The sequence below is a fragment of the Convolutriloba macropyga genome, chromosome 8 (assembly GCF_964194025.1).
Source record: "Convolutriloba macropyga chromosome 8, txConMacr16.3, whole genome shotgun sequence".
In the NCBI taxonomy this organism is placed as follows: domain Eukaryota; kingdom Metazoa; phylum Xenacoelomorpha; order Acoela; family Convolutidae; genus Convolutriloba; species Convolutriloba macropyga.
In genome coordinates this window covers 25998305-26023672 of record NC_134475.1, presented here as the reverse complement: position 1 = coordinate 26023672, position 25368 = coordinate 25998305, and the positions used below count along the sequence as shown (strand labels likewise).

The 25368-nt window shown below is 33.2% G+C and overlaps 1 protein-coding gene across 5 annotated transcripts in view; it reads right to left on the bottom strand.

The window, feature by feature from the left end:
* Positions 1 to 25130, bottom strand: part of LOC142344039 (uncharacterized) — a 103541-nt gene extending 78411 nt beyond the window's left edge. Inside the window, exons 1-4 of one of the 5 annotated variants that reach the window (XM_075395505.1) lie at positions 25004 to 25130; positions 23397 to 23504; positions 19857 to 19921; positions 7852 to 8092 (exon numbers count right to left, since the gene is read on the bottom strand). In XM_075395505.1, the coding sequence (XP_075251620.1) occupies positions 7852 to 8092; positions 19857 to 19881 (266 nt within the window). In that variant the 5' untranslated portion in view covers positions 19882 to 19921; positions 23397 to 23504; positions 25004 to 25130. The remainder of the gene's footprint in view (positions 1 to 7851; positions 8093 to 19856; positions 19922 to 23396; positions 23505 to 25003) is intronic. The other 4 variants (XM_075395506.1, XM_075395507.1, XM_075395504.1 and 1 more) reach the window with 4 other exon arrangements.
* Positions 25131 to 25368: the final 238 nt, after the last annotated feature.

Here is a 25368-nt window from a genome sequence, read left to right as displayed (position 1 = left end):
ATTGCTCGCTCCTTGTTTTTTTAAAAAAAGCAGAGGAAATTAAAAAGATCATTTGCGAATCTTTTATTATTTTATTTTATGGGTACTTAAGTGATGTTGACAATGAAAATCTGATCTCAGTTTATCAAAATGTCATACGGCTGCAAAAAAAACTATTCGCTGTAGTAGATATGAGGAGTTGCATCAGAAGTTGCATCTGTAACTTTTGCATTACAAGTACCAAAATCTTTGAAAATATTCGCATCAGATTCAAGTTTTATACAACATTAAAGTGAAAGTTTTCCGAATTTATCACAATTATATCCTGCCTTAGGAGCGATCCTTGAATGAAAACAAAAACCACGGTTTGAAAGAAATCCACCATAAACCTCTCTATTATATCAAGACTAGAACTGGAAACGAGACAAAGAACAAAGAATACGCAGTACTTGTTGAATAGCAGCACTTAAAGTAGTTTTTCGTTAACAATTCTGCAAAACGTTAAAAACTACAAAAAAAATAATCAAACAAGAATCAAATTCACCCCAAAAACCCGATGGCGGATAACAAGACCGAATTAAATTCAACAAACAAAATCAGCAACAAGAGTAAACTTCCAACCCACCCCCATTTCGAATCGTAGTGTAAAGATAGTATAGACGCAAGATCCTCAAGCGCGAAAAGGGATGTAGAACTGTCCAGAGAGGGGGTGTTTGAGAATAACATCAATCAATTGATCACGAAATCACTCCTATGGCTGTATTAACCTTAAAAGATGCGATGACATTCTGAAAGATACACCATCACACAAAATGCTCAGAAACAATTGAAGTAAACCGAACACATTTTTGAACGACCAACTTTTATCAACAACAATTGATGTTTTGATCGTATGTATTGACAGATAGAGCAGAAGTCTTTTTCAACAGCAGAAGTCTTTGCAAGAACGAATGGAAATCATGTAATAAAAATTTTACCAGATTATGATAATGTTCGCGGTATAGAGAGCAATGATTGCCTGTATCAAGCTATATACTTTGCAGACAAAAACATTTTCGGTGAGTGGGAGAAGGCACAGAGAACCATTTGACTAGTAGAGAGATTGGAAAAAAAACGCAATTTCCTTCACGCAATTGCCTAACAAAGAAAACATTAACACTAGGATCATTTTTATTCCGATATTGATTTATTGTTCCGACCCCATCATATGGGGGGGAGGAACTATATACTCAAATGGGTTTTTTTTTGTTCAGTGAATTTTCGCCGATCGATATATTCATCGTAGAAACTTATGAGTGGTATCATTAAAAAGCCCGTCCAGCGTAGATTATAGAATTAAAAAGATTTTTTCGAAATTCATTTTTTACAGGGAGTTATCGAGCTCCAAAATTTTGTGATCATTCTGGCGTTTTTGTTCACTTTTACAGTTTTTTTTCACTTTTCCGATAAAAGCATGTGTCATATCATTGAAAAGCCCTTTGAAATAGATTATATAAGTTTTTTTTGAAAAATCCTTGATCAGGTAATATATTTTTTTAGTTATCATATTGACATTTTCGTGGTGTCAAAGTGTATTTCTGATGTTGGTTTTAGATTTTCGGTTTTTGGATAGCAAATTACCGTGTAAAAATATTCACTGCACCTAGGGTAGAATGATACCAATTTCGTAAAACCTTCGAAACAGAATAGATTCAAAAATTTCTAATTTCTGTCTGGAAAAGGCAAAAACAAAATTTTTGGTTTTTGCCAGTTAAGGTTATTAAAAAATTATTAAAAGGCTTTAGAAAGTTAAATTTAAAAAAGTTATGTCACCCTGATTTGGGGTTTTTGAACAATAAAGTTCGAAAACACCAAATCAGATTGACAAAACCTTTCTAAATTTAAATTTCAAGAACTAGCAGATTTGGATCTAGTCTATCCCCCACCAAAGTGGGTATCTATTTTTACGCCGCCCCACGCCTACGTGCTGTTGTTTTGCACAGTGATACGCTGCATCAGGACTCTTGAATTGTAAATGGTAGTAATGAAAAAAAGATAGGGGGCGGCGGAGCAGAACAGATCCCATAATTTTTTCCCCTTGTCTAAAAAACAGGGGTCTTCCAATTATAGGACCCCCCCACCTCAACTTAGTGGTCAGATAACCTATAGCCCCCCCCCCCAGTCATAGTAATTATACAATAATGGGGGCTAAAATTTCATGGGGGATATAATGGGAAAGACCGAAATATAGATCTGCACAACTTTAGTTCATATGTAGTTGAAACCTATTCAATAAATGGTCTTTCACATTATAGCCCCCTGCAATTATAGCTCCCCATTATGGTATATTTACCATGACTGGGGGTTATAAGTTATATAACCACTAAACTGGGGGGGGGTTATAATGGGTAAGACCCCATTATTGAGCCTGTTTCAACTAAAAATTTATAAAAAAATGTGTCGGTCTATCTTTTAGATATGGGGGGAGAATTATGGGATCTATTTCCCCCGCCCTCCGTACCTTGTTTCTTAATACTACGTTTTACAATTCATGTGTTGTGATGCAGAGTATTACTGTGCAAAACATTAGCATGTAGGCGTGGGGTGGCGTAAAAGTTACGGGTCGTTCCCATTATAGACCCCCCATGAAATTTTAGCCCCCATTATGGTATAATTACCATGATGGGGGCTATAGGTTATCTGACAACTAAGCTGGTGGGGGCTATATTGGGAAAGACCCAAAGTTACATACCCACTTTGCTGGGGGGGATAGATTGGTTCCAAAACTGATGGTTGCAATAATAGCTTTGACCTCATTCTGATGGTGATAATTAAAATGGGAGTAAATTGTATTGTGTTTGCAGAAATCAAACGTGCGTTCAAATCATCAAAAAAGTTGTGATTTTTGGCAGAGTTGTTTTGCTGCTGATGATTTCGCGCCAAGTCAAAAATTGCAGTGACAAAGAATTTTTTGCTCATCTCAATCTATAGAAGTCAACAGAAGTTATATTGTTGGGAAAAAAGTCGGTGTCCCCAAAGTACTAAATATCATCCCCCCCCCCAAAAAAAACATACATACACAAAAACACACACATACCCAAACACACACACACACACACACACACACACACACACAATCATGTATGCGTGGAGGGCGTTCGAAGTGGTTGGGGGGGGGTCGGAACATAATGTGCTGTGCACATTATCACGATTCGCCTTGTTTAAAGATTTGCAACCAAAAGCAACAACTGTTACACCATTTTATGATCATTATAACAACTAGATGATATGAGTACTCAACAATGTCGCTTAAACTTTACTGTTGATGAAAAAATTTTTGATCACTATTTAGAAGACTAAAGGAAGACCAGTTGAGCATTACCGTGACTACAAGGGCTGGGTAAACGCTAATAAGAGTGACCACGATATAGAATATTCTATCTGTGCTGCTCAGAAGAAGGGCGACAAACTGTATTGATATTCGGTGGATTGATACGTTATTCACACAAAAACTGGCGAAACCAAGTTCAGGGGATCGAATCCTCAATGAACATTGAAATTGAGCGGAAGCTACTAGCACACAAAAGAGCAAAAAGTCATCTGTCTGGTCTCTACAAGGTCCTCTTGCCTGGTTCAACCGTCAGGAAATCTAATCCAATATTTTCTGTAAAGAAATAGAACGGAAAAGTCAATTAAAAAAGGAATAGTGAATGCTTCAAAAGCGGCACAAAGATTGTTGCTTCGATATTTTGTGGAGCTATGCCCAATGCCCACCCACATGTATGCAGAAACAGTGGACATAAACTTGGCAAGCACATACAAGATTTGAGCTGAGGAGAAAAGAAATTGTGAAAGACAGAGAGAAACATCTGTCCGATCATCTGCAAACTCTAATGTCTCGCATGCTATGACTGTACGTAAACTTAAAAGGCCCCATTTTGCAAAGCAGACAAAACTTCTGCTCAAACAGCTGTACCCGCTCCGCTAAAATCAGCTCTCGCCAAATACACCTGAGAGAAGAGGACATAAAAGACTCGGCTATTTGTTCTGACCCCCACTTTAGTGGGGAGGGAGGAACTATATACTCAACTGGATTTTTTTTGTTCAGTCAATTTTGGCCGATCGATATATTCATCGTACAGAATTGTGAGTGGTATCATTAAAAAGCACGTACATCCTAGAATATGTAATTACAAAGATTTTTTCGATTTTCGTTTTTTACAGGGAGTTAGCGAGTATTAAAGTTTTGTGAACATTCAACTGTTTTTGTTCACATTTTCAGTAATTTTTGCTAAAATTTGACACAATTTCGGTAATATAATTTAAAATAAGTTTAAATTTTTAACGGCAGAGTGTTATTGATACCGTTAGAGAAAGATGAGCGTTGCTGAATTGTTTTTATGAAGTTTTTGGCTAAAAATTTTTGATGAAATTTTCAAAATTCGAATTTTTTCATCAAAAGTTGGCACAAAATATGCTTTTTTGGTCCACTTTGTTAAAGTTTTCCAGACGTAGTGACCAAGAAACCTTAACATAGACTCCCTAACCTCCAAAAGAGCGCTAGCTGAATTTAGACGCCCTATGAAAGTCTTCTGGAATTAAAATTTTAATTTTGCCGTTTTTTGTATATTTAACTCGATAATTATACAAAACGCATCGTTGTTTTTATTTAACATTTGAAGAATTTCACTCAACAATTGGTCTAAATCGCAAACACTTGGAATAGTTGGGCGGTTTGTTGGGAGCGCGGCCAAATCGGGGATAGGTTCGATATTATCATGGATTCCTAGAATCAGAAACCTTCAATTTTTATTTTAGTGCTGCCTTCTTTCAAAAAATTTTGCTTTTGTTCTTTTAATGTTAACTATTGACAAAAACTTTATCACGACTCCATAAATGACAGCTCCCACTTAAGTTAACATGAGGCTGATTGTAGATAGAGTCTGTTTTCAGAGAGCAATAGGGTTTTTATGGCTTTGCGGAATGTATTTGTTTTAAGGAAATTTCAGTGATTTTTTTGAACTTGTCAATTTCTTATATTATTTAAGTCAATTTTTGCGTATTCACAGTAAATACAGGTTAAACATTCTTCCCTAAGAGTACAATCTAATTTTGTGGCAGATTGTCTTAACGGAAAGTTTTCTTGTTTTTGGTACTACGAGTTTTCATACAAAATTTTATAATTTTTGTGCATAATTGCCCAATTTTGCTGTTGTTTTTGATTCTTTGGTATATTGTCACAATAGTTAACAGTTTATCTGAAAAAACTTTTACAAAGTTGGAATTGAAGGATTTTTGTTTTCATTACATATGGTTTGTTTGGGCTGCGACACCATTCCCTTGCAGAATTTGGTAAAGTTTTTTATTTTTGCCCTGTGTTTGTTGTTAATTTTTGTTGTCGTATGAAAATATTTGGTGATGAAAGGTCTCAGTGGGCAACTATAGGTAAATCATTGAACTTAATAGCTGATATTGGTAAATAGCTAATGATTTTATTGACTTTCAAACTAATTTCCTAAAGAAAAGAACAATAGTATCCCTTTTTTGATCAGATTCGGGTTTGTTTTCGTGTTTCACAATGTTGTATCTTTTTCGTAACTTCGCATTATTTAGAGCTCTTTTTAATGTTTCGTTGAATCAAACTTTAAAATCTCTGTTGTTCAAACGTTTTGACTGATGTCTTGAGGGCTTAGACAATTTGTTTCAGAAGAATTTTGTGAAATTTAGATACTATCTTGTTTTATGGTTCTTTTTGCTGTCATTTTGTGTAATCGATTTACAAAAAGACTTTATGATGATCAAACAAGACGGAAATGAAGATTTTAGGTTCTCCTGGATAATTTTTTTTATTGATTTTAATGGTTTCGACCATGTGGTTTCGTAAAGTTGTGTGTGAAATTTTTTAGTTCAGCTTGTACTTGATGTTATTTTGTAGTCCTATGATTTATTATCACTAATATCAAGCGCAACTAGTTTTCCAGTTAATTGCAAGATGAAGTGTCTACTCTTTTAGTCGAAAGTTTTTTGTTGTCTATGAATTTTGAAAATATTTGTTTTTCAAAAAAAACAATAGATTTTTGAGAATTGCCAATCTTTTTTCTGTAAACTTGTTAACTTGTAGCTTAGCATCTCTAATGACAGGTCACTTCATTTAACTATTGAAATACAATTCGCTCTTCATAACGGTTCTATTTTCCTCAAATGGTCTTTTTGCTTGGTAAAACCAGTTTTCAAAAAATATTCTTGATTTTTGCATATTCGCTTTTTTGTAGGTTTTTGTTTCCTTTTCACAGTGTTTAAATAACGGGCGTCATTTGATTCTCATTTTTTTCACTTTAATAAAGCGCGATTGAAGATTTTCAATGCTTTTAATTATTAGCTAAATGTTAATTGGCTGGGACATCGTTTTGGTGCAAATTTTTTTCGTGCAAATTTTTCCGTGCAAATTTTTATTTTTGCATGTGTTCGTCGTTCTTTTTGCAGTCGTATGACATATCCTGAGAGTGAAAAGTCTCAATCGCCCTCTGTGGAGGTATAAAAGAATCTCGCAATGTTTTCATTTGATGCATAATGTTTCTAATAAGGTCGAAATTTATTCTTTTTAAAAAAGCAATATTTTATTAAATTTTGCCCTTTTGCTCATTTCTTGTCGACTTGTTACCTAGTCCCATTGAGGATAAATTCAATATTTTGTTCCTATAAAGTACAGTTTAACCTTCTTAGTATAAGTTATCTGATGCCATCTTGATTTGGTTATTAAAGATTTTCAAAAAATGGACAACGAGTTTTGGTCGTAATTAATATTTGAAACTATTTGATTTTTATCGCCGTCTTTTCTGGTAGTCATATTATGGTGGTCACAGTTCGCATAGGCCCTCTAAAGTAGATTGTTTAATTCATTTATAAGTTTGTTGAACGACATGTTGCCGTATTGATTTTTTTATCTCTTCCTCATTTGGTAGACAATTAAGTGAAAATGTAGATGAACGGGGTCGGAACTTAATGTGCGAACGCACATTACCGAGCCTCCTTGTTTGATTTGATGATCCAGATACTTTTGTTATTGTGGCAACTCCAAATCAAGAGAGCAGCAACAGTTCAATCACCTTCAAGTCCAAGGCCCAATTGCGTGATTGTAAGTGAATCCACCGGAAAAACAAATTATATGTGACTTGCAGACCTATAAGTGCCAAGACCTGAGAGCCATCGTGATCCAAAATTGAGATGTGAAATCAAACTCAACCCAACTAAATAACTAGAACTTCCGTGTTACATTAAATTAATTGTTTACTTTCATTTTAAATTGCTATTAGAGCCTTTCTGTTTGCTATGTATTCATGTTTCGAATACACAAATTTGCCATTTCATCTTGACGGAAACCGCCAATTTTTGACAATTTTTTTCAGTAAGGATTTCTGTGTTGTCAAACGGAGATCATATATGGTTTGCCAGTGGTCATAAAAGTATCATAAATGATTTCAACTAACGGCGAGTCCTGATGTCCCCCTTTGGCAGATGAAGCATAAAGTTAACTTTTAAAAAATTGAATTTCAGTTCAAGACGGTTGCGTACTTGGTTAAAAACCGATCTTCAAGACTCAAAAACACTTGAATATTTGTCTGGTTAACGTGCACAGGAAATGTATATCAAACGCTTTCTTTAGTGAGATCAAATTGTTTGAAACATAAGCAGCCCAATAAGGACAAAACTAAAATCAATTTTTGGAAAAAATACCTTAGTAAATAAAAACCGGTTAAAAGCTGTAAAAACACATTGAAAACGGACTTTTCTTGAAAATGCCGGTCGTCAAAAACTGTTGTCACTTCCTGCAAAGGAATGGTCGTTAGTGACCGATCTTCTCCAATGAGCGGGGGGGGGGGGGGGGGGACAAACCTTAAATGTGAGATATAAGTGCTGAACCAATCAGTGTCCTTCCTGAAGTTTGTCTCCATATCTGGATCAGAAAAGTAACCAGTCGCCACTCCTCCCCCATTTCTGTCGACTCCTATCCCTCCTCCCGTAGATGTGACTGCCCTCCCTACTACACCTGGTGTGGTTGCAGCCATTGACCTTGAACCAGCATTCGGGATAGTTGAGGAAATGTTATTCTTGGGTGCAGGTTTCGAAAGTACACCTGGAAAAATTGATACTATTTTTTAACAATTAGTTCATAGTTTAATAGTTCCTCCTCTACATGTTAAGGCGTATAACAATTCGTAATACTGATCAAAACATGAAAACATAGTATTAACTTTTATCGCCATCTTAACAGCTCTGACAGAACATTACTTGACATTACTATTTCGATTCCTGAACATTATGAAAACTGAGAAAGCATGTAGCTATAGAACCATTTCAGTTGTTAAAGAAGCGAAACAATTTACAGTATCCAGTATTAAAGAAATTGAAAAAAATAGTAGCTGAATGCATCTAGAAGGGGCTATCATGTACTGAAATCTCTACCCATCTCAACTTCTAATTCAAAGGGTTTTTCGGACTGTTTAGTTGACAATTGACATTAGTTTAGAACTTTATGAAAAAAATGCTCATGTATAGTTTTTCTGAAAACAAATAAATCACTTTTGTTTCTGTCTAGAAATGGTTTGCTCTCAAAAAGCAGGCTTAATTATATCATACTCTGATTCTTATTTGTTAACTGAAATAACTTGATGGCGGCATAGATTACATTAAATCAAAATATTTCCTCTAACAGTTGCATCAATCAATTGCATACCCTAGTCGAGACCGGATGTTAATCTTGCAAGATCTTGCAAGTTTCTTGCAAAATACTGTTAATCTCGCAAGATGTTGCAAGAGGATGTTAATCTTGCGAGATCTTGCAAGAGGATGTTAAGCTTGCAAGATCTTGCAAGATGCTTTCAAGATTAACATCCTCTTGCAAAATCTTGCAAGATTAACATCGAAAAGCCTGCCTTTATTGAATCGTTCCATGATGTTGCCGTTTTTTAATAATTTTTGTAAACAATATAGCTTCTAATGACTGTGGCTAGTTTCTTAGGCCCTGATAAACGTCATATCAAAGACTCCAGTGTCATCCATCTGAGCTTTTTTTTTATTGATTTATCTGACTTTTTTTCAAGAAAAACGCTGTTTCTCTGACTCTAAGCACATAGAACCACCACAAGATTAACGTCCTAAATCGACTAGGGATGCATCCAACTAATGGAACTTTATTTGAGCCTTCTGAGATCAGAATAAAGACCAACTGCTTTTTGTTCCGGACCCACTTGTGGGGGGAGGAACCATATGCTCAAATGGGTTTTTTTTGTTCAGTCAATTTTGGCCGATCGATATATTCATCGTAGAGAAATGTTAGTGGTATCATTAAAACGCTTCTCCAGCGTAGATTTCGAAATTAAAAAGATATTTTTGAATTTCGTAATTTTCGAGGAGTTATCGAGGCTTAAAATTTTGTGTGAACACGGGATATTTGCATGATTTTGTTCACTTTTAGTGTAATTTTAATGAAAATTTAGAATCTTTTCTATTAAAAAATATAAAATCAAAATTATATTTCAGGCTACAATAAGCAATAATTTTTTGTTACTAATAAACGAAAGAGATAAAAAAGGCTAGTTCTGGTCTGAAAACGAAGTTTACTAAAAAAAAAAAGAATTCAACTCAAGTGCAGTTTTTTTTTGAAAAATTTTCCTCTCTTTTTTGTTTTTTAGACACTCTGAGACAAGTCACTTTTCATATCGAGTTTGAGTTAATGACAAAAGTCATTTACAGTCAAATGATGCCCAACGATTAAAAATATTCCTTTTCAAGGAATCGCTCATATTTTTTTTTGCTTCGACTCTGAGTTTTTTCTAAATTTAATTGAAAATTTGACTTTCATTTTCAGGTTTTACAAAATTTTTTGTAGTTCTATGGCATAAAATCATTGACTAAAAATGCAGTAGGTTTCGTAACGAGCTTTAAATGAACCTATCTAGTTCTTTAAACGGACAACTAATGGCTGTTACGACTTTGAAATTAAATTTTCGGAATTTTCTTTCAATATTAACCAATCATAAACTTGTTTTCGTGATTTGTAGGTCAGTCTCAGTAATTATAGTACCCTCTTCCTTCCTAATTCAATCAAAACTAATCTGGTTAGCAGTATTATCTTCGAACTATTGGTCATTTGACAACAATGAAACAAGATTTCACAAAATTTTCAATTTTTTGGATTTTTTCGTATTATTGGTTCTTTTTGAATTCTTATCACATTATATTAATACTGATATCTCCAACTGGCAAAGAAAAGACGTTCATTGTATCTTAGATAAAGTTTTCAGAGAAAAACGTATGGTTTAATAGGCTTCCACACTTTCCTCTCGCACTTTTCTCCTGATTTTTTAGTTTTTGCTTAAATTTTGTCGTTTTTACAGTCATAAGGCCTATTGGGATGTCTTATTGAGTAGGTGCGTCACAAAAATTTTTGTCCTCTCATTGAGCCGTAACTGAGCGTGTTTATTGACATCCGTTCAAAGCTATAGAATTTAATGGCTGTCAAGATATTGAAAATATTTGATCGAAAATTTTTTTTGAACATTAACCAATCGTGAACTTATTTTCGTGAAATCAGTCTCAGTAATTTCAGGTCTTCTTTCATTTTTAATTCAGCCAAAACTTGTTTAGTTAGCGGTTTTATCTTCTAACTATTGTTTGTATGACTTCCATGCACGAGTTTTCATAATTTTTTTAAATTTTTGTATATTTTTTCCGTAACCCTGGTTTCTTTTGAAATCTAATCACATTATCTTAAAATTGATAGCTCCCCTTGACATAGAGAAGACATTCATAGACCATAGATAAATTTTTCAGGGTAAAGCTCATGGTGTAAATGGCTTCGACAATTTCTTCTCGCACTTTTCCCTTGAAATTTTGGTTTTTGACTGTATTTGTGGTTGTTTTCATAGTTAGTGATTTGTTGTAATGTCTTATTGATGACAAACATCGTTTTAGTCCAATCGAGGCATAGTTTAGCGTATTTATTGGCTTCCATTGAAATCTATTGAAATTAATGCGTCGATACTACGGGTTTTCTCAAAAATTTTCTGGATAAATGTATTTTATCGTATTTCTTGATTTTTTTGAAGTCATATTGCTAAAAAAGAAGCCTCTCATTGCTGTTAAATTATTAATTGAAATTGGAAATTTTTTTACTGAAACTTTCAGTTTTGTAATGGCTTTTCACTCGAAACTTTTCTCGCTCATTTTCTTTTAATTTGCTGTTTTTGACTGTTTTATATTCCTTATGGAGCCGTAAAATGCGATCTATCTGATAAGTTTGTAACTAAGCAATGAATGAATTGTGTTACTCAAAGCAGTCAGTTAGTTTATAGCGAATAATCATAAAATTCTTGCTGTTAAACTTTTTCAAAAATATTTTAATTTTTTTAGTTTTTGTTGTTCTTTTCGTCAACTTGTAATTTATTCTCATCATCGAGAGGTCCCATACAATTCCTTGTTTTTTAAAAATTAACATGTTTATTGGTATTGTGACGTAACTGTGGTTTTGTTTGTAGGACAATATGCGTTTTTATTAAAAAAAGTTTTGCGAGTGGTGTTTTTGTTTCTTTTTCTCTTCCTTTAGCACAATCGCGTAATAAGATCCCAATGATTTTCGAAATGTGGCTCAAATGATCTTATTTTTTTCAGCAAAAAATTAGTTGAAATAGTATACATAAAAACTGAAATAAAACTATATATTATTCAGATAATAGCTAACGATTTTAATGGCTTCAATAATTTGTGTTTTCGCAAATTGTTTGTAATTTTCTTTGAGTTTTTCAGTATCTTTAGTCCGTTTCCATGGCTTAGTCTAAACAAACACAAGTCCCATTGCTTTCATAATGGTTTTTATTAATTTTGCCTAGAATTATTTCGTTATTAGCTAATGATTTTTAAGACTTTCGAATTTATTGGTTTAGAAAATGTTGATCGATTTTTGAATTTTGCCTCATTATTTCTTCTCTTTGTCGACTTGTTACCTAGTTTTATTATGGAAAGTTTTCATCTGCTGTATAGTTAGAAAATAGTAACTTTGTGTAGTTAAGGTTGTTTCTGATTGCATTTTGACGTCGTTACTATGTGCTTTTAAGTTTAGATATTGAGTTTTTGCCTTGAAATTTTTGTTTTTGCTTATTTTGTTGTTTGTTTTTTTTCTAGTAGTCTTTTTAATGGCAGAACTCGTGAGTGTTGTAATGGGGCATGGCATTATGTAATTCAATAAAAAGTTAGGTTTATAACGATTTTTTTATTTCAAACATATGTTTTTGTTATCTCTTCATTTGGTTGACTATTAAGTAAAAAATGTAGATGAGCTCGGGTCGGAACATCATGTGCGAACGCACATTATTGAGCCTCCTTGTTGTGGTTAAAAAATCAACACATTAAATTCGCCTTCTAAGATGCTATTCAGTTTCTCTCTCTCTCTCGCTTTCACACACACACACACTCGGACCAAAAATTTGCATTTTTCTAACCGGGGATGCCGGTGGTGGATCCATGTATAATGAAAAAGCAGTTGAACTGTTCTTCAAATTCACTTGAGCTCAATTGTGTAAACGTTTTTGTGTCTTTTGGCATTCGATTGAGCAATTTGATAATAAATATGTCTGTACCGCAAATCAAACAAATTAATCTCGCTAGCAACAAAACTCATTATGCTCACAATTTAGTCCGCTTTTAGTGCAAACCAATTGTAAACAAAAACGAAAAGTGATTTAACTTAATTTCAAAAAACTTTTTAAAAGCTATATAAAAACAACTTGAATATATATAGTCATTTTTCGGCCAAACATTTTACAAAAATTTTTTGAGTTAGAGGTCGAGATATGTGAACAGAGCGCGGTTTTAGTCGCCCCTTCTGAGTACATCCAGTTAGATTATTTATTTCTTTAATATTCGATGCTTTAAACCGTTTGGCTTCTCTAACAACAGAAAATGTTCTGTAGCTACTCACCATAATTTTTCGTAATGAATTTTAAAAATATTAAATTTAACTAGCTATAAATAGTGTTCCACTCCTAATTAATTTTCTGTTAATCTTGTTAAGAAGAGTTGTGTTTCATTAAATTTACAGATATTCTGATCCGCCGCATGAATTGGATAAGCAATAATTAAATAATAAAATTTTTCTAAAAGTACTAATTTTTCGAAGTGTGGTGTCCAATCTTTCAACCAAAATTATAATTTTATAAAAAATCCCGAATATTTTATCTTTTTCTCAGACGAAGTCAGAAGTCAATAGAAATTGCAATAGGACAAAAACTGAGGATACGGCAGAATTGGCTCTAAGAACGAATCTCAAGCCAAAAGTTTAGAAATTATTCAATTGACATAATGAAAAAAAAATGAACGGAAAGTGTGTAAAGTCAATTAAATCAATAGCGTTCTGTGAGAAATTGTTGACTCAGCAGTACATTCATCCAACTTTACACAACTTCATTCAGCGTATCAGGGAAATCACTCTATGTGTTCATTTTGTATAGAACATTTTAGGAATTCATTTTGTGGAAAGGAAAAAAGTCTTTTCAGAGCGACCACTCCGAAGCACCTTAGAAACCCCATTTCAACGAATTAAAGCATATAAAGAAAACAAGGAGGCTCGGTAATGTGAGTTTGCACATGAAGTTCCGACCCCGCTCATCTACATTTTCACTTAATTGTCTACCAAATGAAGAAGAGATAAAAAAATTAACACGGCAACATGTTGTTCAACAAAATAATAAACGAATAAAACAATCTACCTTAGAGGGCCTATGAGACCTGTGACTACCATAATATGAGTACGAGAAAAGACGGCAAAAAATCAAATGTTTTCAAATATTAATTACGACCAAAACGTCCATTTTTTGAAAATCATTAATAACCAAATCAAGATGGCATCAGATAAAACTTATACTAAGAAGGTTAACCTGTACTTCTTTAGAACAAAATATGGAACTTATCCTCAATGCGACTTGGTAACATGTCAACAAAAAATGAGCAAAAGGGCAAAATTTATTAAAACATTGCTTTTTTGAAAAGAATAAATTTCGAACTGATTAGAAACATTAAGCATCAAACGAACTCATTGAGAGATTCTTTTATACCTCCAGAAAGAGCAATTGAGACCTTTCACTATCCAGGATATGTCATACGACTGCAAAAATAACGACGAATACAGGCAAAAAGGAAAAATTTGCACGAAATCTTTGCACGAAAACGATGTTCCAGCCAATTAACATTAAGCTGTTCATTAAAAACATTGAAATTATTGCATTGAAACGATTTCGTTTTATTAAAGTGAAAAAAAATTGAGTCAAATGACGCCCATTACTGAAATACTGTGAAAAAAAAACAAAAAACTGCAAAAAAGGGGCAAATATGCAAAAATAACGAATAGTTTATGAAAAGTGGTTGTACCAAGCAAAAAGACCATTTGAAGAAATTAAAACCATTATGAAGAGCAAATTGTATTTCAATAGATAAATGACGTGACCTGTCATTAGAGATGCTAAGCTACAAGTTAACAAGTTAACAGAAATAAGATTGGCAATTCTCAAAAATCTATTGTCTTTTTTTTAAAAAAAACAAATATTTTCAAAAGTAATAGAGAACAAAAACTTTCGACTAATAAAGTAGAAAGTTTGTCTTGCAATTAACTGGAAAAATAATTGCGCCTGCAATTAGTGAGACTAAATCAAAGGACTACAAAATAACATTAAGTACAAGCTGAACTAAAAAATTTCACACACAACTTTACGAAACCACATTGTTGATACCAATAAATTTATTAAAAATATCTATCCAGGAGAACTTAAAATCTTCATTTGCGTCTCATTTTATCATCATAGAGTTTTTTGTAAAACGACTATCACAAATTGACAGCAAAAAGAACCACAAAAATGAAAAGTATCTAAATTTCACAAAATTATTCTGAAACAAATTGTCTAAGCCATGAAGACACCAGTCAAAACGTTTAAACAACAGAGAATATATTGTTTGATTCAACAAAACATTAAAAATAGCACTAAATATTGCGAAGTTACAAAAACGATACAATATTGTAAAACACGAAAAGAAACCCGAATCTGAACAAATAGGGATAATTTGAAGAATACTATTACTCTCTTTTTTAGGAATTTAGTTTGAAAGTCAATAAAACCATAAGCTTTTTATCGATATCAGCTTTTAAGTTCAATGATTTATCTATAGTTGGCCACTGAGACCTTTCATTGCCAAATATTTGGCATACGACAACAACGATAACAGCAAACAGAGGGCAAAAATAAAAGAACTAACAAATTCTGCAAGAGAATGGTGTCGCAGCCCTTAAAACCATATGTAATGAAAAAAAAAACAATTCACTTCCAAATTTTGTAAAGTTTTTTTTGGTTAGACTGTTTACTATTGTGAAAATTTACAAAAGAATAAAAACAACATCAAAAATTGTCAAGTATGCACAAATATCATAATATTATCAATATCATAAATTAGATTGTACTCTATAGGGAAAAAATATTGACCGGTAAATACTGAGAATACGCAAAATTGACTAAAATAATACAAGAGATTGACAGGTTCAAAAAAATCACTAAAATTTCCTTAATCACTAAAAAAGCACTATGGTTCCCTGAAAAGAGACTCTATCTACATTCAGCCTAGTGTTAATTTAAGTGGGAGTTGTCATTAATGGAGCCGTGAATAAAAATTTTTATCAATAATTAACATTAAGAGAATAAAAGCAAAATTTTTAGAAAGTAGGCAGCAATAAAATAAAACTTGAAAGTTTCTGATTCTAGGAATCCATGATAATATCAAACCAATCCCCGATTTTGCCGCGCGCCCAACAATTTGCCCAAGTGTTCCAAGTGTTTGCGAATCAGACCAATTGTTGAGTGAAATTCTTCAAATATTAAAAAAAACAAGGGTGCCTAAGACTTTTATAGGGTGCCTAAGTTCAACTAGCGCTATTTTGGAAGTTGGGAGTCTATGTTAAGGTGGCTAGGTCACTAAGTTTGGCGAACTTTAACAAAGTGGACCAAAAAAGCATATTTTGTGCTAATTTTCGATGAAAAAAGTTCGAACTTTGAAAACTAAATCAAAAATTTTAGCAAAAAAACACATAAAAACAATTCAGCAACGCTCTTCTATCTCTAAAGGTAACAATAACACTCTGCGGTTAAAAATTTAAACTTTTTTAAAATTATATTACCGAAATTGCGCCAAAAAATAGCAAAAATTACTGAAAATCTGAACAAAAACAGTTGAATGTTCACAAAACTTTAATACTCGATAACTCCCTGTAAAAACGAAAATCGAAAAAATATTTTTAATTCCATATTCTAGGATGTACGTGCTTTTTAATGATATTACTCACAATTCTGTACGATGAATATATCGACCGGCCAAAATTGACTGAACAAAAAACCCAGTTGAGTATATAGTTCCTCCCTCCTCACTAAATTGGGGTCGGAACAAAAGTTTGAAAAATTGAAAAAATCGTTGCCTGGTACCCAATGCAATTGAAATTAGGGTTAATAGGAAATTTGCAAACCCATTTTTGTGCTGGAAAGAATATAAACACTATCTAGTTACCTACAATTTATTTTCAAGTTGAACATGAATCAAATAAAAACGCTCCCTTCCCTAGTTTTCTAGTTTTTTACACAGAAGTACATCATCGTGATATAGCATTATTATAAAACCTTGAGTTTTCAACACTTTAATTTTTTGTAATTTCTATTCAACTTGAATTTCATCAAAACAATTATTTCGGAAAAGTAATCGTTCCGACCCCTCTTGAGGGGGGGAGGGACTATATACTCAAATGGGTTTTTTTTTGTTCAGTCAATTTTGGCCGATCGATATATTCATCGTAGAGAGTTGAGACTGGTATCATTAGAAAGCTTGTCCAGCGTAGAATATGCAATTAAAAAATCTTTTTGATTTTCGTTTTTAACAGGGTGATATCGAGGTTTAAACTTTCGAGAAAATAGAGTGAATTCAGTTGATTTCATTCACTTTTTCGGAATTTTTTACTAAAATTTCGCCAAATTTGATAAAATTTAATAAATTTTTTCAAGAAAATGTTGTTGATTTTACGTTTAAAGACCAAATATATTGTTGGCTGTTTTCATTGAATTTTTGTGGTCACAAATTCCGGCTAACAATTTCACGAAATTCAGACCTTTTCATCAAAAACAGCTCGAAATAAGTTTCTTTAGTCCACTCTGATTAAATTTGCAAGAAGTGCACACCAACACCACTAACACAATCTTTGTAGACTGAAAAGAGGGCTAATTCCACTTCAACTTCCGTTGAGAGTGCTCTGTAAACAAAACTTTGCCGTTTTTTGCTAACTTTATTCGTTGATTATCAAAAACGCAGCATTTATTTTCGATTTTTTAACTAACAAAATATCAATATCAAAGACATTCCAAACACCAACTAATCCTAATGGATAATCAACAATAACAGGACTAGTTATTTACCAACCTTGGACCGTTACAATCCAAATATAATTCGGATTGTCGTCAGTCGGTTTTTTATAAAAAAAAAAGTTCGATCTATTTTATATTAATTAAATAACAGAACATTTCAAATCAAAGCTCACTAGTGATAGATCCTATAGGCTTCCTAAATAGCTCGATTCCTAATTAATTTCTCTAGTTGACTGCTTGAAAGCTTATGGTCGTTTTGACTTTTAAAGTAATTGATTTTTAATTAAAAAATGGCTTATTGAACTTTGCCTCCATTTTTCTCTTAATTTGGTCAACTTTCACCTTAGTGTCAGCAATCAAAGAGTGCTCCTTCTTTCTGCTGCTGAATTCACATTTAGTCTTTATTGCGGTTTACGCCTTAAGTTATGGTGTTCTGGCATTGATATTACTAGATTTCACAATTTTTTAAATTTTTTTGGTATTTGCCCATTTTTCATGTTTTCTAGTTATGTGAAATTATCGCGTTGTTGTCTGTATCACATTTGTCAAGTTCAAAAAAACGCACAATTGATAATATTTAAATCCTTAACGATATAGATTGTGGTTCTTTACCGCTTCGACAGTACTTTCTCGAAAAATTTAAATGAATTTTTTAGTTTTGTCTTTAAATGTCGTTTTTACTTTGTCTTTATAGTCGTATTTAATTTCCTGTACAATGACCCGTTTTGATTGGCTTTTCCCGGGAAGAGTAGATGAGCCGATGTTCTGATATTAGAAGATAGATAATAGCTTTTATGACTTTGAAAACAACTGTTTTCCAAAATGAAAAAAAAATTTCAACTTCGCAATTTTGTTCATTTTATTGTCTGTTTGCTACCTGGTCTCGTTAATTAAAGGCTAAAGATGACATTTTTTGTCAAGGGAAGGTGTCAAAAGGGATTGGTATCACAAAATTTAATGTTTTTAGAGAATTCGTTATGACTTTACTGGCTTCGACACTGGTTTTTCACAAAAAAAAAGTCAATTAATTTTTGATTTTTGTCATATTTGACGTTCTTTTTGTAGACTTAAGACTTGTTCTGGATAATTGCAGGTCTCGAGGGCTTTCCTTGGAAGAATGAACGAACCTATTCAATTTTTTTTATAATTAATGGCTTTCATGTCTTTGGAAATAAATTTTTTTCCATAAAAACAGGTATTATATAATCTTGCTTTTTTTTCCTTTTGGTCTAATTTTAACCTAGTTTCATTAATGAGAGGTCACATAATACATGATCGGTGTTCGACGAACGTGCAATTGATCAATTTTTGGTGGCCAAAGTATGGCTTTTCGGCTCCCAAAGCATTTTCTGGCAAGTTTTAATTGATTTTTAGTTTTTTGTCTATTTGTTGTTCTTTTTGTAACTGCGTAAAAAATTGAATACCAAGAGTTCCTAATTCCATTCTATAGAAGCATTGGTAATTGTAAACCTCTGGAAAATTTTAGTTGACTCCTAATGGTTTTCATTATTTTCTAATTAATTGTTTTTTAAAAGAATTCAGCGAACTTTCTAACTTTAAAGTTTCTGTTCTTTTTTTTCTAATTGTTACCAAGCTGTATTATGAAATGGTGAATAACCAATCTTGTCTTGTGGGTTACAACTTATTTTGTTTATTTTCAGTTTTATCTGATGCTATTTTGACTTTGATATTAAGTTTTGTTTTTTAAAAAGGACATAAATTTTTTGATATAATTAATGTTTGTTGTTGTTGTTTGATTTTGCCGTTCGTCTTCGCTCGCTTTCTTAATATCGGCTCATCTCATCAATCTAATGCATCATTTTTTTTACTTCACTGAGTTGTTTGCTTTGGAGGCTATCTTTTCGTTCATACACCAATTTTTTTTTTGAAAAATACTTGAATTTTTTGTGTTTTTCCATCTGTTCCTCATTTGGTAGACAATTATGCCAAAATTGTGGATGAGCGGGGTCGGAACCTTATGTGCGATCGCACATTACCGAGCCGTCTTGTTTTAATAAATGCATAGATATTGGTTAACCTTACGCTCATAATTTACAGAGCAAATTAAATTTAAAGTTTTTGAACAATGTTCTAGTTTAATCAGCGAAAATATATTCTTGCGTCTTATATCTCAGAAGTTTCCTCTCTTACACTCTATCACCTTCTTTCCAGATTTACTTTCAATTTTCTTTATCTTCTGGCGATCTTGGCTTCGGTTTTAACTCCCGCTCGACTATAATTTTTTTCAACATAAAAGTAATGTTTCCGATTGAAGCGTAATTGGACAATTTGAACTTAATATAAAGTTGCGTAACAAGATTGCGTAATGAAACAGAAGCAACAATGACAGCTATGCTGTCAATGCGTCAGCCGAAATGCCAAGTCAAATTAGTGGCTATTTTCATCAGACAGATTTACAGCTAACAGTGGAAGCTTTTCAGACATTTTGTGACTTACTTCTACTTCGATACATTCTAGACATGTTGACGACGTATGAACGAGGTATGAACTAATTCATGTTCCTAAACAGAAAAAAAATCCCACAACTGAAGTCATGCAATCCCAATTCGATGTGTACTTTAATTGTCAGACAATGTGCGTTTTTGGCAACAAAGTGTGGCCATTAACAAGCAATATTCTGATCACTACTAGTTAAAGTCTGATCAGCGCTGATTATTGTCTGGATAGATCTGACCATGACCACCTCAAAGCGCGGGGCCGCTTTTTAACAAGTTGACTTGTTTTGCCAACATCTGGCCTGGGGTGGAAAAGCAGGCTTAAGTCTGATAAAAAATTTCTGAATTGATCGGACCATTAAGGGCACCTCGACATGGGACCTGGGGATACTTTCTTTAAATTTCATTCACTTCCTTGTTCAAACAATAAGTACCGTTTTTGCCCTTTTGCCCACCATGTTGGGAAAAGTGGATGAGAGGAACTAGCTAAATGGTCTTAGGACCGTATTCAATTTCGAGTAGTGAACTGTGAAGAAGAAAGCAATTTGTCAATGTCTTGAATGTGTATGATTTCAATAAAGGGGGAAGAAGTAGAATATTAGGAGGGGTTAATACGGATAGAAGTCAAATTCGCCGGGAAAACTGAAATATGAGAACCGAGAAAATGGAATATGGAAAATGAATGAGGGAAATAATTGAAGAATGCAATAAGCGGACATTTGAATACGCAACGTGGTCGGCAATAGGCCTTCTAAGCCAGCTATTGCTAACTATTTGAAAAAAGTCATAATCATGCAATCAAGGAATGTAATAAAATTTAAAAATTTCTGAGAAAATGTCCTCAGATCAACATAGTCCATACATTTCAAACCTCGTGAGAAATTTTTTATCCGATCTCTTTTTATATCAATCTCTTGCGTTAAGCTGAAATAATATATCGGAAATTTAAATTATGTTACCGACCTTTAGCCAAAATTTATCAGAAGACTAAAACTGGATTAAACCAAATTGGCCGCCAAAAAGGCTGCAATAAATTTCATCTTACAATTTGCCAAAAAGTAACGTTCAAATAAAAACAATTTGTTGAAGTTCATAGCATCAAAAACTGATTTCATCGGAAATAAACAACAAAACCACATATATTTGTCGAAAAGATTTTTACGGCTTTTTACAAACTACATAACAATACAAAAAATCAGTCAATAATTTTCATCTACGTCTCCTATACAAGTACTGAATTAAGCATTCTCGCCATATTTTTTGACACAATATTTTCAGTCCGGTGTTTTGTTTGTTTCTTGATATTTTAAATATTCGGGGGTGAAAACTTTTATTACAGGAAAAGATCTATCTATTCAATGGTGACTGCAATTTCCAAAACCTATGAATTATAACTAGGCCGCCACCATTTTAATTTAGCTAGGTTGGCACTCTTTTCTCTCTAAAACGCATGTACTCAGAAAACCATCCTTCTGGGGGAAAACTGGTCCCGTATTTTCGGTTTAAGGTAATCATAATTGTAAGCGCTTTGGTTACAAAAAGAACACAAATGTAAGAAAAGCTGCGAAGATTTACACCCTTTACCGTCGCGATTGGTGCTTTATCGATGAAAAACGATGTCGAACCAATTAATCTGAGCATGATTACGGAACAAATTCGAAGATAAGTTTGAAAACAAAAATGCCATTTTCACACTAACAGGTGCTTCGCTCAACTTTCCTTGTAAGCCCATGAAAATTCGTAACGCCAGTAAATTAAGAAATTAAAAGAATAACTTACAGAATGTCGAAAATGACAAATTTCATCTCATCCATTGATCAAACGTTTGCAAAAAATTCGTTAAAAAATGCAAGAAAAGTAATTAATTTCTGACGTCGCTACGTCAGCGTAGTTTTTTTGAGAAAATTGTGAAACACTCAGACATCAGCTAAATAAATAAAATAAATCTGGAAAATCGCAAACAATATCAATATTGATATTACTAACTTCTTGCAATGAGTTCCTTGCAATGCAATAAGAATTAAGACTTTCAGAAATGAGCCAGAATGTATCCGTAGCATTAATAAATTGGACAGACGGAAACCCCAACGTCGTCACTTATTTCTCCCTTACAATATTTTCAGTCCGGTGTTTTGTTTGTTTCTTGATATTTTAAATATTTGGGGGTAAACGTCAGAATGATCTCACCAAAACATGCAAAATTCAGTGTTAGTATTAATTCATTTTAAAAATGTTGTTGACTTTTATGTAGGGGTAAGAAACATTTCACATTCTACAGTGCTAACAGTTAATAGCTGTTTTTCTCATCAGAAAACTTTTATTAGAGGAAAAGATCTATCTATTCAATGATGACTACAATTTTTCTCTCTAAAACTCATGTAGTCAGAAAACCGTTCCTTTAGGGGAAAAATGGTCCCGTTTCTTCGGTATCAAATTTGTAAGCGTTTTGGTTACAAAAAAACACAAATGCAAGAAAAATTGCGAGGATTCACGTCCTTTACCGTCGCGATTGGTGCTTGATAGATGAAAAAGGGTGTCCAAATAATTAATCTGAGCATGAAAACGGAACAAATTCGGAGATAAGGTTGAAAACAGAATTGCCATTTTGTCACTAAAAAGTGCTTCGCTCAACTTTCCTTGTAAGCCCATGAAAATTTTTTGTTTGTTTTGGAAACGCCAGTGACTTAAGAAAATAAGAGAGTAATTTATAAAATTTCTGAAAATGACAAATTTTTGCTCATCCATTGACCAAACATTTGCAAGAAATTCGCTAACATATTCCAAGAAAAGTAATTTAATTCTGACGTCGTTACGTTAGCGTAGTTTTTTTGCCGTAACTTGTGAAACACTCAGACATCAGCTAAATAAATCTGGAATATCGCAAATAATATCAGTCTTGATATTACCAATATCTTACAATGTAAAGCTTTTTTTGCGGGCCGCTGAGAGCTTCTTGCATAGCAATAAGAATTAAGATTTTCATCACTGAGCCAGAATGTATCCGTAGCATTAATACATTGGACAGAAGGAAACCCCAACGCCGTCACTTAATCCTGTCTACTCTTTGAAGAACGCCGGATCAGCCGTTAGCAAACATCTCAGCTTCATAATAAGTGGTTATTTTTATAGATCAGCATTTCCAGAAAAGCTCAAAATTGCTCAAGTTACCCCAATTCACACAAAATGATCGGGAAGAATCAGATAATTATATTGGTCCATATCAATTACGTCATGTGTATCTATGGTCTGTGTGAAATTTTAGTGAAAGAACAAGTTGATGAGTTCTTGAACAATTATAAGTTTTTTTAGTAGAAACAGATTGGGTTTGAGTGAAAAAACGCTCAACAACTCGTGTGTACACTACCGAATTCATAAGACATCACACTGACATAAACAATTTGGTTTCAGCAGCCTTCCAGGAATTTTTATTAAGCTTTTTATTTTATACAAGTTTTAATAGAAAAACTGAATTTAATTGGATTTGATAAATAAAGCATATCATTTGTTGATAGTTTTAGTTCACTAAGAAGACGAAAATTACTTCACTGAAGGGTCAACAACACTGACAAATCGTATAAGACAGTGGGGTTCCCCAAGCGACTTCTTTATAATTGATAAAGAAGTCATCCAGTAGTCAGTGTTTGTCAGCCTAAAAACACATCTGTCTAAAAACTTAGATTTTCAAGAAGAAGTAAAACATGTTCCTTAAAAACTGGCCTGTGAAATAAAAATTAGAAATGCACGTCAGAATTGCGTCCCGTTATCACTAAAGGAAACAGTTCTAAACGCTTTCTTATTGATCCGTTTATATTAGTCTGCACTATTAGTTGACTCAATTGACAAAAATATGATTTTAACTTCAGAGAAACAATTAAATGTGAGCACTCGGGCATGTTATCGCAGTAAAAAGGTGGAATCAACACAATATCTTAAAACTAAACATTCCATCCTGTGTATAGAAAATTTTCTCAAATGGAAAAGACTGACCTAAATTAGGCAACTGAGAAAAGGAACTGCAACCATCATTCAGACAACCAGAAAAGAACACACTCCCTAAATGGAGTATAAACGAGCACGAAAGAACTGGGAAACTATTCTTTATCTCCAAAGTTACTAGTCAAAGGGACGAACGCTCAATTGTCAAAAAAAACTCTCTAGGACTGGAATAGTCTTCCGCTTCAGCCAAAAGCCCCTAGAACAGAACAAAAAAGTTAAGTCGGAAATATAAATCCGTATTTTGCAACAGTTTGCAAAGCGCAGTAACTAATCGTCTTTTGGTACCATCATCTGGCAACAACTCAGACTTAAAAGCCTAATAAGGTCCTTGTATCCTTATTCTTGTTGCCGTTGGTCGAGTTAGCCAAAAAAAATAAATTTATACTAATTGGTTACATGAATTTAATACATTTTGATTTGCATTCTGTACGCTCCTGGGCAGTCCTGTTACAATAAATAAAACGTTGCAACTTCTTGGGAATGAAATTGTCTTTTCAGGTGTAATTTAACAAAATGTGCAGAAACAACTTTGTGCGTCACATGCCAAAAAAACATCGATCACACGCATCAACATCATACGTGATCAGCTCCAATCACCAGAAAAGGCAAATAATTGCAAAAAAGATCTTCGAAAAATCGTACAAAAGGGTGTGCACTAAAATGACTCCGCAATTCCATGACGTCAACAAAAACTGAATTTCAATGATTTTGGAAGAAAAATTTCACACAGTGTTGAGATCCTTGTTCAATCAATCACGTGTTAAAATAAGCCCACAGATTATAATTGCACATGGAGGCATTCAGGCAGACCAAGGTTTGATCGTCTATATTCCAGAAATTGGCTCAATCTCAAGTAGCTGGGGAATGTTACCGGCCTGTGTATGATTGTGTTGCGATTAAAAGATCATAAATGATCTCACCTGACGTGAAATTAACCTCGACCTAGTCCAGCTTACAATTGTTTCAACCAAGTCGTTATTTAGTTATTAGTGCTCTTGCTCCAGTTAATTTATACCATTTCATGTCATAGAAACACACGCATTCTATTGTGAAAAAGTACACACTATTAAACTATCATTTTTTGAAATAGTTTCAAAATTGACATGCATAATGTTGAACAAAACTAAATCAATAAAATTTTTAATAACTTACCATTGTTAATGGTCACAGCAGCCATTGGTTCAAACCACACACGTTACTCAGCATACGATTTAGCATTATGTTTTACGAGCTCAAGAACTATACATACTACTAGTCAATGGCCAGACTTTCTATTCAACGCAACAGTAATCATGCGACTTTAATAAATATCTCTTCTCTTTTGTAATGCGTGCTTGTCAGCATTAATTGCTTACACATTAAAAAAAAAAGATAAATTTACCTGAAAAAAAAACACCTTAACTTGCCTGAAACGTTAAGGTGATTTTGCCTTGCCTTAAATTACCTGAAATATGCCTTAAAATTACTTTAAAAGTTCAGGGGGCACCACTTTAAATATTACCTTAAAAAACCTTAAC